Genomic DNA, 16769 nt, shown 5'->3' on the forward strand with positions numbered 1-16769 from the left:
TTTTTCCTTGGAACAATTACTAAGTACGCATTCTAAGCACGAGTAAGTAGCGTTCAAATATTGATATTCTATATGAGCACACAATCAAATGGCAGGCAAACAAACGCTGATGAAATTATTAAAGTAAACCGCTTACACACACAATCATAAGCGGATTGTGTATCTCATCAAATTACAAACATTTCCATTTTTATTGCCTACCTTTTATTTTGAAGGAGGGGGAAGGGAGCACAATTAAAGATTCCTTTTGCATTTAATGTGAATACAAGTATCTCTTGGTTCGCTTTTTGGCAGTGCGATAAGAAAATTTAATGCACATTTTTGAATTTTATTGCGCTGTCCCAGTGGGGAAAATGGCTTCAAAAACACTCGCATTTTAATGTGTTTTAAATGCTCTGCAAAACACATAAAAATGTTCAAAGAATTTTCTCATTTTGCGCTCTGTCATATTCGTCGTTTGTTGGTTTCAAATTTAAATGCATATTTATTTTCAAATCATCAAGCAATTTAATCAATGCGCCCACAAAGTGACACCACATTTATACGGGTTGCTTTCAATTCAATTTTAACTACAAAGCACACACACACACATGTATATATACACATACATATATACATACATACACGCACAACAATCATCAAGTGAGTCTCAGTTCCATTTGGCTCTGCACCGACTTTCAAATTAATTGCAGCCCAACGTTTTGCTACTTGCCGCAACTTACTGTAATGCTAGTTCATTTGGCCACGTCGCTCCTTGCCACTCCCCCCTCCTCCCCCATGAAGCTACTACAGTTGGTGGCACGTAATGCGTAGCAGCATCCCAACTAAGTAAATAATGCGTAAAACAAGTCGAGCGTTTTACGGTTGTCCGCCCTCGCCCTCTTTCTCAGTCTCTCGTTAGTTGGGTGCCACCCTTCGTAGTAGTGAAACAGTCAATTGTAAAATTGTGGCAGCCACAACAAGAAGGCTTTGTTGTTGCGGTGGATGACTGTCGACTGCAGCTTGATGAAGGCAAAAGGATTGCCAGCACGTTGCTTGACGCGCGCGTGTGCCGGTGTAATTCATTATGCTGACTAACTAGATGGAGCTGAGGCGGCAGCAGCTGAGACTGAGACTGAGACTGGAGTCTAGAACCGTTGTCAAAGCCAGCAGCGAGAATGGATGCTGCACATGTGGCAAAGACGACAACACAAATATAAAGCGAAAAGTAGCTAAAGTTAGAACTGTTTTTGTTGCCTAACGCAAAAATTGTCAGTCACTGTGTGCGACTTCCGCCTTCAGCTCCTGCAGTCAAACTCTCTCTCACTCTCTCTGTCTCTCTGTGTGTGTTTTATGCTTGTGTGTGCTCTGTGTACATAAAAATTTCTTGTATTATTTATGCCGCTTGGCAAGCTATTCAAGTGCCAGTTGAGGGCTTTTAATCAAGCCAACAAGTTGAAGCTACACACGGCAACCAGTTTCGCAACACTTTAAATATTGAATGAATACATCATTTTTTTTTTTTTTTTGTTGCTGGAGCACTTATAATTGCATGTCAGAAACTTGCAACTTATTGAAAGTATCAATTAAGCACAAAGAGTGAGTTGAAAAACTTTGTGAAGCGGGCTTATTTATAGGCTTACATTTATTTGCAGCAAATAAAACTGTCAACGACCATAATGAAATTCCATGTTTTAAGTGAGCAAAGCGCACTGAAAACAACAACAAGTTGAACAAAAAAATCTGAAAAAATCGACTGCAGAAGAGGAAGCAACAATATGAGCTGAGCAAATAAAAGTTTTTGGGTTTTGCGAAGCGCAGAAAAAGTTTTATTTTGACAACGAGCTTTAAAAAGTGTGCGCCATAAATCAGCGGGGCGTATACGTTATTTTACCAGCACACACACACACATACACACATGGCACACATTTTATAATACATAACTATCACAATATTGTGGCATAAACAGCAATTACTTTAAAGTTTCGAACCTTGAGTTGTTTAGCAAAGCGAAAAGTTTATGGTAAACTATATTTCAGCTGCGCCATTTGCAGTTATTTATGCACCACACCGACAATTTATATTTATGCGTATGACTGTGTGTGTGTAAGTGTGTGGTGTAAAGTTGTTAGCGCAGAGACTTGCAGACAATTTCAAAATGGTTGTCAACATACAAAAAAAATATTTGCACAGAAGTGCAATAAATATTTTGTATTTGATTCATTGAAAGTGAATTGATTCAAGCTACATTGAATTTATATCTTTTCATCAGTGGCTGCAACAAATCACAAAGAGAAAATATGCTTCAGCTTTTAATGCACTTTAAGTAAAAGCTAATCCTATTTGCAACTCCATTCAACTTATTGCCTCCATTCACTTAAATCTGGCGGACTTTCTTTTAATAAAACTAATGGCAATTGAAAGCTAGTTTTTGTTGATTTGTGAGGAACATGCAATTTATTCCACATAAAGTTGATTAAATGCTATGCTCCGCACTTTCAGCATTAGCATACAAAGGAAACTGCCCGAGGCAAAAAAAAGGAGAAAAAACGGCGAAGAAGAGAGAAGGAGTGAAGAAAATGTACTTACTTCAACTTCTGCGAAACTTTTCGCTCATCGACCACATGTAAAAACAAACCCAAACCAAAGTGGTTACACAGCCACTCCTGGGGAAATCCTCTTAGCCCAGGACACATGCAAGAACAAGGAAAACGAAATACACTTTGATATATACACACATACAAACATATATTCCTTCTTTTTTCGAGCACGTACTGTGAGGAAAAACGCCAACAAGACTTTTCCATATATTCATATAGTATCGAAGCAGAGTTGAGTCGAGTGTGAGTACTCATATGAGTACTCCCTGTGTATGCTATGCATTCGCTGTTGTTTTTCATATTTTTCGCCTTTCATATTTATTGCTGTAGTTGCCGCTGTGACGCTTTGGCGCTGTCTCTGCCAGCAGACAACAATTTATCACATTTCAATCACTCGAACCATCAATCACGCCCCACACACACACACACACATTGTTTCAGCATGCCAATGAATGCTGCCGCATCGAACGAGATCTATGCAAATGCTTATCATGTAAATGAGAAACTAGCTTAACTAGATTGTAAATACTTCAGTCTATTGAATAAAAGTAAACGTTTTTCTTTTCAAACTGGATACAACAATATTTCACTCAATTTTGACAGCATTTAAAAAGGAAATCTACACCCACATATTCATTAATTTATTTGGTCACGTAAAACCTCTAAAAATGTATTTTAAGAATACCAAGAAAATGACTACAAAATTGAATTAAAGCCCCACGCGCGGAAGGCAAACGAAAGCGTTTTCCAAAAAAGGATATGCACATCATCTTGATACCGGCACTTAGCTACTCTTTTAATAGCACTTCAAAAATGTATATATGGGTTAACAAACTCATTAAGCATCTGCCGTCGCAGTCATTACGCACACACATCGAGTATACGTCAAGTAGGCCGCACTTCCGCCTATCAATGGCGTCTGTGATGCGGCAATGTTTTTTGCCCGTTGCCATTGTCGATGCTCCATTAGGCAAAAAGCATTTAAGCCCAGCCAAAGCCCAACTCACAGCAGCAGCAGCAGCAGCCACACCACGCCCACCAATACACGCGTACAAAGTGGCGTATACTTTTTTTTTGTGTGCTGCTTTCTTTCGTTTCGTTTACTACGTGCTTGATGCTTGTTTGTTGTTGTAAGCAAAAGCCAGGCAACAAAAAAGTGCGCTAATGGTGAAGGTCAGGCCGTTGTTACGTTGTTGGCCTTAAGTGAGGGGCTGTTGCTGTTGCTGTCGCTGCTGCTGCTGCTGTTGTCGTTTTTTGCTCAGATGCTGTGTCCCTGCATCCGACAGTCTGCGCTCTCTCTCTCTATCTCGCTCTCAGTTGTGAGCATGCGCTCTCTTGCCAGTCTCGATCTGGCCATATAACAGTTTAACAATTGCAGACTTTTTGGCGCTTTTGCCATGAATATTCGGCATTGTTGCTGTGCGTGTTCTTTGTGTAACTTTTGTGGTTACTACAACACAATAAAAATAACTTTTCTTGCACATTTTTTTTTTCTTGTTTTTGTTCTTCTTATGATTTAGTTATTTCGCCAACAGCAAAACTTTACGCGGCTTAGACGAGTATATAAGTTGTTTTTGCCAGCGAATGTTTTGAGATTAAAAATGCGCTTGTAGCACGTTCTTGTTTTAATAAATTTAATTACTTCCATAGGTGTTAAGGCTTGTCAAAGCGCGTATTAAATATTAGCAAGGGCTTTGTTTATTTTCTGTTTTGTATAATTTTTATAATTATTATAAATATTTCTCTGGGGCTGCGCTTTGTTACTTTTAGCTGAAAGCATCTCTTTAGGTATTTCGTGACATTCTTTTGCAGCTTTATGCGCTGCTTTCTAAGGCATGGAATGTCTTTGCCTGGCATTAATTTTATGTCTTTTCAGGGCTCAGGGTAATTTCTTAGAGCCAATTAATGTTGTCTCTTTCTTTCATTTTTGTGGAATGCAAAAAAGAGCAGCTGCGATTGTCTTAAAAATTTAAGCAGCGCTTAAAAGTTGTGCCGCCTTTTTTTTTCATTCTATTTTGGTTGCCACGACAATGTAATTATTTTAATTCAATTTCAGAGTACATCTGGTCACTTTCAATTGGCAATTGGCAATTGAAATGTTGCCTAAAGTGTTTGTCGAGTGTCTGTCTGGGAAAACTTGAAATGATTGGGACGCTTTAATGGCCATTGGTTCTACTTTAGATTCAAGTAAATCCCGCCTTTGCCCCTGCCACACTTTACCGGCGAGTGGCAATCCATAAACTGCTGGCATAAGCTTTAATAACTGACTGACAGACGCCGTCTTTGTCGTTGTCGTCACTTTAATGTCATTTTCATAATATGCCCCAAGCACCTTAGCATTTTTATTATCTCCTTGGCTGTTTGGCTGCATCAGTAACTGCTCGGGCAAAACTTTTATGGGACGTTAAACGCACAGTTGAGAGCTGAGCTCAACTGAACTGAAGTGAGAGCTCAGTTGACTTGAGTAGAGTTCAGTTGAGCTTAGTCAGAGTGTGTGTGTATGTGTGTGTGTGTGTGTGTGTGGGGTTATACGATAAATCTCATTGTAGCGCATTCCGCATTGCCACGCCCACCAAGCAGACGCCCAAGATTGTTGTTGTGGCTGTTATTGCTGTTGATGCGTTGACATTAATAAATGTCACAATTCAACTGCAAGTGACGAACGCAATGCGTGAATAGCATAGAAGTATACTTCAAACATATTGCATGCTTTTCAGCCTGACAGCGACAGTCTGGCACAATGACAGAATGACAGAATGACAGACTGACAGACTGACAGTCTTGACAAACTGACAGCATGACAGACTGACAAGCCCCAAAAACGCTGATTGCTCGAGCGCTTTAAATTAATTAGTCGTGTTTTTTATCTTCCCTTCTTCTTCACTCGCCTTCTGCTTCTCCTTCACCTTTTACTCCATTCGCCAGTCGCCGGTTTCTGTGATAAGTTGCCGACAAGCAGATTTGCGACATGGACAATTTTTTTCATCAGCAACAGCAACAACAACAACACGAGAGTGCGTGCCACGTCTTGTGTCTGCCTCTGTGTCTGCGTCTGCTTCTGTGGCGATAATCGGCTTATGCATAGCTTATGGGCTCCCTGCAAATTGATAAATGTTGCAGACGCGCAAAAGCATTGCCTACTTTTTGGGGCTAACCAAATCGCACACAGCAAGTTTTTCACTGTGTGCGTGTGCATGCGTATCAATTAGCCTAATGATTGTGGCCCAGCTCCGTTACAATAATGTGCAATGCGATTCCAATTGGCAAACGGCAATCGAAGAGTTGGGTTTCGTTTGCTGTGCACTTTGTCTTCTTGCATCACATCTGCAACAACTGCTTCACTTTGCTCTGGCTTAGTTTGACTAACACTTACACGCAGTGGCAAAAGCACACACACACACACACATGTGATGCTTGTGCAAATTTGTTGGAGAGTTTAACTTTTCAATTTGCGCTCGTAGAAGCCAAGGTTGGCAGCAAAACTCAACGAGAACTGCATATTTACCATCAATATACACACACACACACATCCACTTTCACATGTGCCCTGAAGCTGAAGTTGAAGTAGATTGCAGCTGCCAGTTGCCAGCAAATAACAAAATGAAAATAATGAGCTATTTCTCTAGAACAACCCAATTATTTATGTAGCACGCGAAGGGAAAATTAAAAAATCCGCTCAAGTTCTCGCCACTTCCCCTTTTCCCTAATCAATTAATTAGACAAGCTTTGCGAGGGTTTAGAACGTTAAGCAAAGCGATCAAAGTGAAAGTGAAAACAAGTAAATGCTTTTAATTATAATACTTGAATTGATTGTCTTTAAATTTAATTTTAAATCCTTTAAAGAACATGTTAAAAGTCAGTTTACAAGTGCACAAAAATAAAAGCAAATTTCTCATGTAATAAATAATGTAAATAAAACGCAAATATCATAAATATTGATGAGTTTTCACAGCGTATGCAATTTGCCGCTTCTGAATTAGTCATAACACTCGCACGTAATCGAATGAATATTAATAAAGTCAACCAAAATGTGCAATGACTTTTCCGACTAAAATATACCATTTAAATTAAATGACAATGTAAATAAAATAATGTAAATGTGTGTAATAGAAGTCAATTAAAATTAAACTCTGAAAATTTTAATGAATGTGGTAATAGTCATTAGCACTCTAATCTACTTTACACTCAATGATTTGCTAAATTAATTAAATTAAAGCATTAATTAAGCAATTCAAATAATTATTAGAACATTGATTGGGCAAATAACATAAGAATATTTTATATTCATTAAAATTTTGCAGGCCATTTCACTTGTAATTTTTAATAGATAAACCGCAAAGGTATCATTTTTTGGTTTTTTTAATTTAGCACATTACTCGGTCTGCATAAATTTACATATTTCAAATGTCAGTTGAAAATAGCCGAAAATGCGAAAGCAATAAATGAGACTGTCTATTGAATGAGTCTATTTCATTTGGCCCCAAAAGATCACCGAAAATGTTTAATCAAAATTTATAAATCACTGCAATGCAGAAGGAAAATGCAATGAATAGCTGTGTGCCAAGTTTTCAATAGAATGGAAGTTGTACAGCTGCCAGGACGAAAGCGCGAAGTGGAATGCTGTTGGAGTGGTGGTTTTTATTTGCGGTAATAGTGTTGATGTTGGTGTTGCTGTTGGTGTTGGTGTTGCTGTTGTCTGCTGGCAGCGGCGGCTGTTGCCACTTACGCTTCAATGCCTCGGCGAGTCATTGATATGCGAATGCGGCACAAAAAGTTCAAATTAAAAACCCTCGACTGTGTGTTATCCCAGGCACTAGAGAAAGAGATTGCGATAGATTTCTGTATCTAAAAACGAGGCCAGCAAAAAGTTCTTCAAATCGATATTATGCAGAGCCACAGAGAAATGTAGAGATGGAAAACTCATTCAGTTAAGCAGATACAGTTGGTCAGGTTTAAGAGCCAAGCCAAGCCAAGCGATGGCCAACTTCAAACAGCCGGAGGAGCTCTGTGGACTGTGGCAACTTCAACTACAACTGTTGCACGCACTTTAAAATGCCGCTTGACAAATCTGATGTAAAACTTTGTTCGAAAACTGACCAGGCACACACAACACAAAAAAAAAAGGGAAAAGAAGGGCACTTACATGTGCAGGTTCGTTTTGGAAAAGTTTAACAACTTGACGTCCCATTTCACATGGCTAATCGTCAAACATAAGTATGAGCAGAGGCAGACTGAAAGCCTGCCAGGTGTTTGGCATCCAGGGACATGCGATACTCGTACTCTTACTCTTACTCTTAGTCGTACCGATGTCTGCTCTCATTAAAAACTAAAATAAACAAGTAAAAGTTTCGAAATCAAATGCGAATAAAAAGCAGAGGAAACAGCAGAAGCAGCAGAAGCAGCAGCAGCAGCAGCAGCAGCATCAGCAGTCGTGGCAGATACCATGAAGACGCAAATGAAAACGAGCAAAACGAGAAGAAAAAATAGAAAAGGAAGAAAAATAGAAAAGCGAGCGCAAGAGGAAGAACAAAAGGGAAAAAAGCAAATAGAAAAGCGAAAAACCACTTGAGCAAGTAGCAAAAGTTTTCCATTTATAACGAGCTCAGTGCCATGTGCATATACACAGGGGGTTGTTTCGCCAAGCGGGTGTGCGGGTGTGTGTGCAGCGGGGGTTGCAACACGAAATGTGTATCTGAGGAGTGTGTGTGTGTGTCAGTGTTGGTAAAACTTTAAACGCGCGGTAATGAAATTGTTGGCAACAAATGCTGTCAACACTGCGAACCACATACAATCACACTCTCACACACACACACTTTGAAAGACAGAGACACACATGTGGAGAGCCGACACCATTTTATGGCATGGGGGGTTCCGGGGGGTTCCGGCAGCGTGACGGAGCGGAGAATGCAGGCAAAAGGAAGGCATCCTGCTGATTTCGCAGACCCCAGCTAAAGCCAAAAAGTTGTCCGACTCAAGTGTTACGCCCCAACACAGCAGCAACAACAGCAACAATAACAACTACAACCACAAGAAGAAACTGTGTTAAGTTGCCACAAACTCTTGAGGGCGAAATGCCGAGGGGAATTCGCCACCTCAGACATTAAGAGGCACAGACAACGATACGACGACCTGAGCTACTTGTTTCGCCATAATCATATGAATGGCTAAACATTTGGAGCATAAGAGTGCGGTTGAACGATTGCAATACAAGATATGGCCACATTCATTTCCCCAACAAAACGAATGCCAATTGAATGAAAACTTCTCCACTGCCAATAAAGAAATACACAAATATACAACAAGCCGTTTGCTGCATACTCCTCAACCCTCAATGGCTCTGCAGTTAAAACTTAGTTTGCTTAAGTTTTATACAATTCGAAGAAAGCATCAAGATTTGCCATCATTGTATATACTATACGTAGTTTTAATTAGAATTAGCATTTCTCTGTGAGTGAGATAAGCAAAAGTTTGCGCTCATTTTCAAATGATTTGATTGCAAAATAACACACTGTGTGTAAAGGTTTATTAACACACTTCAATACTCAGCAAATAGAATCATTGGAATGAAAATTGTTGTGCAATTGTGTATTCCAATTTAATTGACTACATTTTTGGCAAACATTTATGCATTTGTAACGATTTACAAATAATATAATACTTATTTAGTTCTAATATTATATATGTTACACTTATTCTAATTCTTCATAGAAATCAAAATTAATTCTTCTTACAATTACTGTAAATAAAGGTTTATTCATTTTCATTATTAAACTTTTGCAAAAGTATAAAAAAGGTAAAATTGTTCTTTAATTTTACGACATTTTCTGAAGGGTTTTCTTTTAGAAAAACAATTCTTTTAACAACTGAGTTTAATTACTATTTAAAAAAGTAAAATGCTAAGCATTAAGATACTTAAATTAAACTAAGTTTTACGATTTTATAAAAATCTAAATAAATTTATTTCTACAACAACTCACTTTTCTCTTCATAACTTCTGTAATTGAAAGTTCATAAATAGTTGTTTCATTTAAATTCTATGGCAGTCCATAGTTTGTTTTTTGCACCCCATCTACTGATTGCCTTTATCAACTGTCCGATCTAGAAATGCTGCAACCAAAATAGTTGACTTCTATGCGCTGTTCACAACAGTAGCTGACAAACCAACAATTCCAATTACAGTTTTATTTCAAAATATGTTTTCAATTGCCAATCCGCCGAGGGCATAACACAAACCCCCTCCGATACAACTCGTCTAAGCTTTGACAACATTTTGTTTTTAACTAATTAAAAGTCAAAACTGGAAAAGTTTGCCCGCTGTTCATTCGATTCGCCCAGTTTGTTTGCGTTGTTTGTTGGTTTTCGATTAATGCAGTTAAGTTGCCAGCTCTGTCGCGTAATTGCGAGAACAGTCGTTGATAATGGCAATCAACTGCAATTTCAATGTGGTTCACTTAATCAGTGTGATAATTATCGAGCCATTTGCGTTAATTAATGCAGCTGAATTAATTTGCATAGCAAGTTTCGAGGCCAGAGCCTTTAGCTTCGATAATTAGCATAGCGATAGCAGTAAAATTATTCACGAAACGCTTTCAAAATAAATAGCATAACTTTTATAATATTATAATATTCAAAAATTATAAAGACACTTAGTAGACTTTCACATCGTTGTCAGCTAAGCTCTCACTTAGGATTTGCAAACTATATTTGAGTTAGTCGTAAAAATACTGTGCTCGTGTCTTGTAGTCCAAAACTCTAGATTTTTCTGAAAATACTTGTGTCTTTTTTTTTTGTCTAAATTTTCGTACGTCGTTTATTGTTTTTTGGTTTTATCTCAAAAATTTCAGTTAAGCGTAAATCTTTTTGAGGAAAAAGAAGAAAAGTACTTTAGGCATTATTGAGATTGAGATTGGTGTAAAACCGCGTTTATTATGCAGAATATTCGTAAGCTCCTGCTGAATGCAAAGCCATTGTCTCTCATTGCGCGAGTGAATCACATACGAAATGTGTGTGCCACCGAAGGCTCCAAGGCGAAAGGACTCGTCATCGGCCTCTACCAGAAGGAGGGCGAAAAGGGTCCCAAGCTGACGTTTGCCGGCGAGAAGCTCAACGATCGATTGGGCGGCAAGTTGTCAGAGTTGATATGCGAAACGAAAATCGATGGTCGACTGGGACGTGGCAAAGTGTTCAACAACGTCGATGAGGAATACAGAAGCATTGCCGTAGTTGGCGTCGGTCTCGAGGGCGTTGGTTTCAACGAGCTGGAAATGCTCGACGAGGGCATGGAGAATGTTCGCATTGCCTCTGGCATTGGGGCGCGATCCTTGCAGCTGATTGGCTGCACTCAAGTGTCCATCGATAGCATGGATTACGCTGAGCAGGCGGCAGAGGGCGCCACCTTGGCCATCTGGCGGCACATGGAGATGCTCAGCAAGGAGTATCGTCGAGTTGTGCCCAAGCTGGAGTTGTATGGCTCATCAGATGTCGAGGGCTGGACACGTGGCGCCTTCAAGGCAGACTCTCAGAATCTGGCGCGTCGCTTAAGCGATGCTCCAGCAAACTGCATGACGCCCACACTCTTTGCCCAGGCCACCGTGGATGCATTGTGTCCCTGCGGCATCACCGTCGAAGTCCGCACCATGGACTGGATCGAACAGCAGCGCATGCACTCGTTTCTCACCATTGCCAAGGGCTCCTGTGAGCCGCCCGTGCTCATGGAGATCAGCTATTGCGGAACTGCGCCAGAGGATAAACCCGTGCTGTTTGTGGGCAAGGGAATCACCTTCAATTCGGGCGGCCTCAACCTGCGCAGCTGCGAAGGCATGGATGAGTACAGGGCAAGCATGTCTGGAGCGGCAGCCTGCGTGGCCATGATGCGCTGTGTGGCAGCTCTTTCGCTGCCCATCAACGTGGTGCTCATCATTCCCCTGTGCGAGAATTTACCTTCCGGAATGGCCGCCAAGCCCGGCGATGTTTGCACATTGCTCAACTCCAAAGCGATGGCGATACGTGATCTGGATAAGGCTGGAGTTGTTGTCATGGCGGATCCTCTGATCTACGGCCAAACAACGTACAAACCACGACTTGTCGTGGATGTCGCCACCTTGGGTACGGGCGCCAAGAAGGCTTTCGGTGGCGGCGCCTCGGCCATCTTCTCCAATTCCCATTACATTTGGAAGCAATTCCAGCGCGCCGGCTCCTTGACTGGCGATCGTGTGTGGCGTTTGCCCCTGTGGCAATACTACAAGAAGCAGGTCACCGATGAGCTGGGCTACGACATCAGCAACGATGGTCGCGGCTTGGCCAACTCCTGTCTGGCGGCTGCTGTGCTCCACGAACTTGTTCCCTGCGCCGATTGGGCGCATCTCGATACCAGAGGTTCGGGTATGCTTAGTATGTATGGACTGGTGCCGTATCTGAACTCGTGGCGTATGACTGGACGTCCGACCAGAACCTTAACCCAGTTCCTTTACCAGCTGTCCTGCCCAGAACAGAAGTAATGTGGAGTGTGAGCTGTGAACCAATGTTTAACTTGTCGATTGTTGTTGTTTATATTGCATGTTTTGTGAAGCACAATTTACCAAAGGCTTTTATGAAAACCGATAAAGAATAAAAAAAGCCAATTTTTAGAGTGTACAAGCAAAGAGTTACAAATTATATGTAAAATTCAATTCGGTTATCAAAACATTGCTCACTATTGTCGGTAAAAAGTAAAGTTTAATAAACTCCTCGCGGTATTACCAATTCGGGGTAGTTCTGTTATTCTTCAGTTAACAGGGCTGTTAATGACATCTTGGCGAATGTCGTAATCAGAAATATATTTTTGTTTATTAAACGACCAAACGATTTTTATAATGTTTGATTTAAATGATCGCATAATTGCCATCCAAATGTGTGGAATGAAATTTCGAATGTGAGAACGTGAATAATGTTGCAGAAGGCCCTTTTAAAAGTTTTCGCAAAGATTTTTCATTTTCCAAACAAATTTACCTTATTTTTTCCCTATGATTTGCATAACAAGTAGTTGTGGCCGTTTAGTTTATTGCTATACAAATTATAAATGCTTTTCAGATATAGATAGTGTTTTTTCGACTACTCTTTTAAATTGTCTTTTCAATGTGAAACTATTTCACTTTCAGCGGTCAGTTGATTCATCAGCTAAAGAGTTCTCGCAACAATTTCCAAATTTTTCATTCAATTACTGACAATGTACATGTGGAGGAAGTTTATTCGTATTTGAAGAGCAATTGAGTTGAACGTGCAACACAAATGTTGATTGGAGTCGTCGTCAATATCGTTTTCGAAATTGAAAGTACATAATGTTTTACGAGCCAGTTGTCACCGGCAAAAGTGATGTTCATCTAGTACCTGCTGCTGCCTGCTGTGAATACAACCAATTATACAAACAAATTTGCAATTTTCACACAAGCATTTGCACATTTCACACGTTTAGGCCATTTTCCAGAGCCTTGAGAGCCCCCAGAACACCCCGTGGCGTGTCCTTGATACTGCTGAAAGGATATTTGGTTTAACACAGTCACACACACAGAGACATATCGACAAGCTCAGTACTTGGCCTCAGCCTCTTGGCTTTGTTGATGAAATTGCTGCAGGATATTACTTTGAATTATCATAAATAACAGCGCACGGCAACGACAACGACAACAACAATATGTACACTCATGTGTAAACAGCACTGCGTGTGTGTGTGTGTGTGTGTGTGTGTGTGTGTGTGTGTGTGTGTGTGGTGGTAAAAAGGATCAGGTGCACGTCCGCTTGCTGGGCTCAAATTTTGAGGGTTGTCTTTCAACCCAACAAACCCCCGGAAAAACCATGCTCGGTTATGATGCGTATTCGTATTATTACGTATACGTAGCGAATGCATGTGTATGTCTGTGCTGTGGGTGGATGGTGTGTGTATTCAATAATGTACATGTACTGAATGTGTTTATCAGGTAATCGTGTGCTGCTCTTGCCAAAGCGGAAAGCGGATGAAGCAACGGCAATGCCAAAAACTGAGCTCTGAGCTCGTGCAGCATTCGAATGCGTCTATACGATTAGTTGAACTTGGTTAAGAGCCACCCACCCGGCAGTTAAGAGCCTTAACCTTGCAGCCTGGCAGAACTTTGCCGAAAAGCTAATGGCACTGACAAGAGATTGCCTCGGAACGGTTTAAACAACATTAATTGAAAATGTCCATCAACATTTTCTCGAGCACTTCGTTTTTTTATGGTTTCTGTTTCATTAATCGAATTTAATTGAATTTTTCTGTGACTGCAGCTGCAATTGCGAGTGCATCTGCACTGCATGCAGTCTCTGTATTATTTCTGCTCTTTGCACTTACATTTCCTTTCGCGTTATTAACATTCTTTGCCATTATCTGCCGGCAGCTGCCATTTCCTCCACTCTCAGTGGAATTGCTGCCGCTGCCGCTGCCACTTTCGATGAAGCTGCTTAAACACATGTGACGTGACATTCATGGAAAATGCATGCGCTGCCCGCAATTTAATTTTCCATATGCGAAATGCGGACACACGGTGACTTTATGGCCGAACACTGGCTGTAATAACCACTGATAGACTTTTAAAGCAATAAACATAAGTGTATTAAAAGCCATTGATACCTTGTGTTTGTTTATAAAAAGAGGATATTTACATTCATAATGAAATGTTTATATCTCAAGTGGCTCTTTATTCAAATATTGATTGCATAGTCAGTAATAAAGATGCAATTATTATGGAATTTTGCAAACAAAGTGTACTTACTTGGTAAACAATAATTAAGTGCACAACAAATATATAAATTTTTCTTTAATTAGCTTCTTTATTTAAGTATCGAACAATATATAAATTAAATTAATTTAATAAAATGCATTAAGCATTGAAATAAATAAAAAAGTAAACATTGATTTGATAGTCTTCAACTTTTGAAGATATTCTGTAAATACTTAATTTTACTTATTTTAAAGTAAACTTACTTCTAGGGCATCTGTAAGTCGTTCACATCAGCAAGTTGTTTTAGCATTTCAAAGTGCTGTGAAACCAAGGAAATTAACGTGATTACTAGGCAAAAAAGGCATAGGCCCAACACATATTGTTCGCTTTCGCTTGTTTTGTCAGCCAACAATAATTTGTTTGTAAACAAAGAAAAATTCAATTACTGTTGCCTTTTCAGGCCTGTCTCTCAAAAGCCAACTGAGCCACAAAAGCCACAAGCAATGTGAGCTTAGAATATACTTATGTATGTATATACACATCATATATGTGTATGTATGTACATTTATGTGTGTATGCGAAGCTCATTGAGCAGAGAGAAAAGGCTTTTGGCCTAGCGATGGAAACAAAGGACATCCCTTGCGCCACAAAGCATCCATTGACTTGGGAATTGCGAAGGGGTTGCTTTGCCCTGCTGCTGCTCTGATTAGGGTGAAGTTTATGTATATCTATATATTCTACAATATAAACCAAGAATAGATTGGATAAACGTCGTTTTTCCTTTTTGTTTTGCGAGGGCAGGTGAAAGGCTAAAAAGGCGAGTTGTGAGAGTAATTCAATAAAAGCACAATCTGAAATTGACATTCTCAATTTGCGTCTTCGTACTGTATTTAAACATTTTCCATTGCTTTTACACGCATTACACTTGATTTTAAGATACGAATAACAAATGTAAAAGTAATCAAAAGCAAATTACCCAACGCTTCGCTACCTAAATAAAAACATCGAGCTTAAGATTATTTCGCATTCTATTTCTGATTAAGCACTGCTTACCAAATTAATTATAATGGCATCTGTTCAAGCCCGTTATCTGTAGACCATCGTTAAGTAACCTTCTTCTAATGGTATACATCCAAGAGCTGTTGACTTTGTTTGAGAATTTCACATTACTTTGACCTGGCTTTGAATTGCGCACTCGATTCACCGCAATGGGCATTACACAGCCAAATACTCTAATCATTTCCAAATCTATTAAAATTTTCAAAGAATTTATGTTTTCAATATTTCCCTATTTTTATTTGACGAATTTTTATTTATTTTTTTTTTTTTTACTTTTTTCAATAGCAAAACTTTTTCAAATTTCGAAAGTCTTTTTGGGAAGTTAAAACGGAAAATGAACTGAAATTTATAGCAAGTGTGACACATGGGGCAAGGTGATGATGAGTTGTCCATCGGCTGCTGCTTTTCTGTTTTCCTTCCCCAACTTTCCTCTCGGCAATATGCAAATGAATTTTCCTCTTGGCCCGCCGGCAATGTCCATCAGTCAAGCGCAGAGCTGCTCAACTGAGCCCAACTCAGTTTGCTGCCAATAAATCAAATTCCCAATCACATCAGCTTGAGAGCACTGCACCAAACACCTCTTCTCTCTTTTCCCCGTATCCTCTCAGCGTGTCCTTTTGCATTTTGTGCACTTCCACTCTTTTTACACTGTTTTTGATTCCTCCTTTTAGTCATCTATCACAGCAGATTCGCTGGCCAGGCATGCATATGACACTGTTTGCAGCTTTGGGTTAATATTTGACTTAATTAAAGTGCATTTAATTAAGCTCGACGAGTGTCTGGAACTAAATCCGATGCGGAAGCTTCTTACAAAGGCAACTAACTAACCAAAGTCTGTCAATGCACATAGCATGGCATCACACTGAAGCCCTTGACAAGGACGACGACGAGAGAACGGCACATTGCCAAAGGCAATAATCGCAATTTAATATTCATGACATTCTCACAGTCAATGTATTTTCAAAGTGTTGCCAGGAGCTGCAACTGAGCTCAGGACTTTGCAAAAGAATCTCTCACTCAGCCTCCTGCGTCCAGGCGACAAGCGAGCTCAAAACATTTTGATTGATGAAGTATTGAAAACGGAAGAAAGAGAAAAAGAGAAAGTCAGAGAAAGACAGAGAAAGAGATAAATTTAAAGGCTAGTGATGAATGAGTCCTTGAGGGAAATAACTTTTAAATACCAAGCGATGATTGAGGAATTTGGTAAAGCAATCTTTGGTAAAGAATTCTAGATAAATAATTAATAGATTTATATATAGCAAAGGTACATTTATTTAAATACCAAACGATGATTGATTGAAAAAACACGTTTTACAATAATTAATTTAAGTAATGTATAGAATAAATACTTAAATTCGATTTGCAGTTAGAGTCGAGTATGCTCGACTATGCGTTTACAAAAACGTAAAACAGTGCAGTA

The 16769-nt window shown here is 39.6% G+C and overlaps 1 protein-coding gene and 1 long non-coding RNA gene across 2 annotated transcripts; one reads left to right on the top strand and one right to left on the bottom strand.

Annotated features, from left to right (window-relative positions):
- The first annotated feature begins 10291 nt into the window (after nt 1-10291).
- LOC132791319 (cytosol aminopeptidase-like) lies at nt 10292-12320 on the top strand. The gene has a single exon (XM_060800189.1). The coding sequence runs from the start codon at nt 10508-10510 to the stop codon at nt 12074-12076; it is 1569 nt and encodes a 522-aa protein (XP_060656172.1). The 5' UTR covers nt 10292-10507; the 3' UTR covers nt 12077-12320.
- A 2827-nt stretch (nt 12321-15147) lies between these two features.
- On the bottom strand, nt 15148-15720 carry LOC132791064 (uncharacterized). The gene is made up of 2 exons (XR_009632860.1): nt 15344-15720; nt 15148-15281 (listed from the first exon to the last, which is right to left on the bottom strand). It is a non-coding gene; the product is annotated as an uncharacterized LOC132791064 (long non-coding RNA).
- Between the last annotated feature and the right edge of the window lie 1049 nt (nt 15721-16769).

This window comes from Drosophila nasuta, chromosome 3, assembly GCF_023558535.2.
Source record: "Drosophila nasuta strain 15112-1781.00 chromosome 3, ASM2355853v1, whole genome shotgun sequence".
Taxonomy (NCBI): domain Eukaryota; kingdom Metazoa; phylum Arthropoda; class Insecta; order Diptera; family Drosophilidae; genus Drosophila; species Drosophila nasuta.

Coding starts and splice junctions, on each gene's coding strand:
- LOC132791319 (XM_060800189.1), top strand. CDS start 10,508: ATGCAGAATATTCGTAAGCTCCTGCTGAATGCAAAGCCATTGTCTCTC.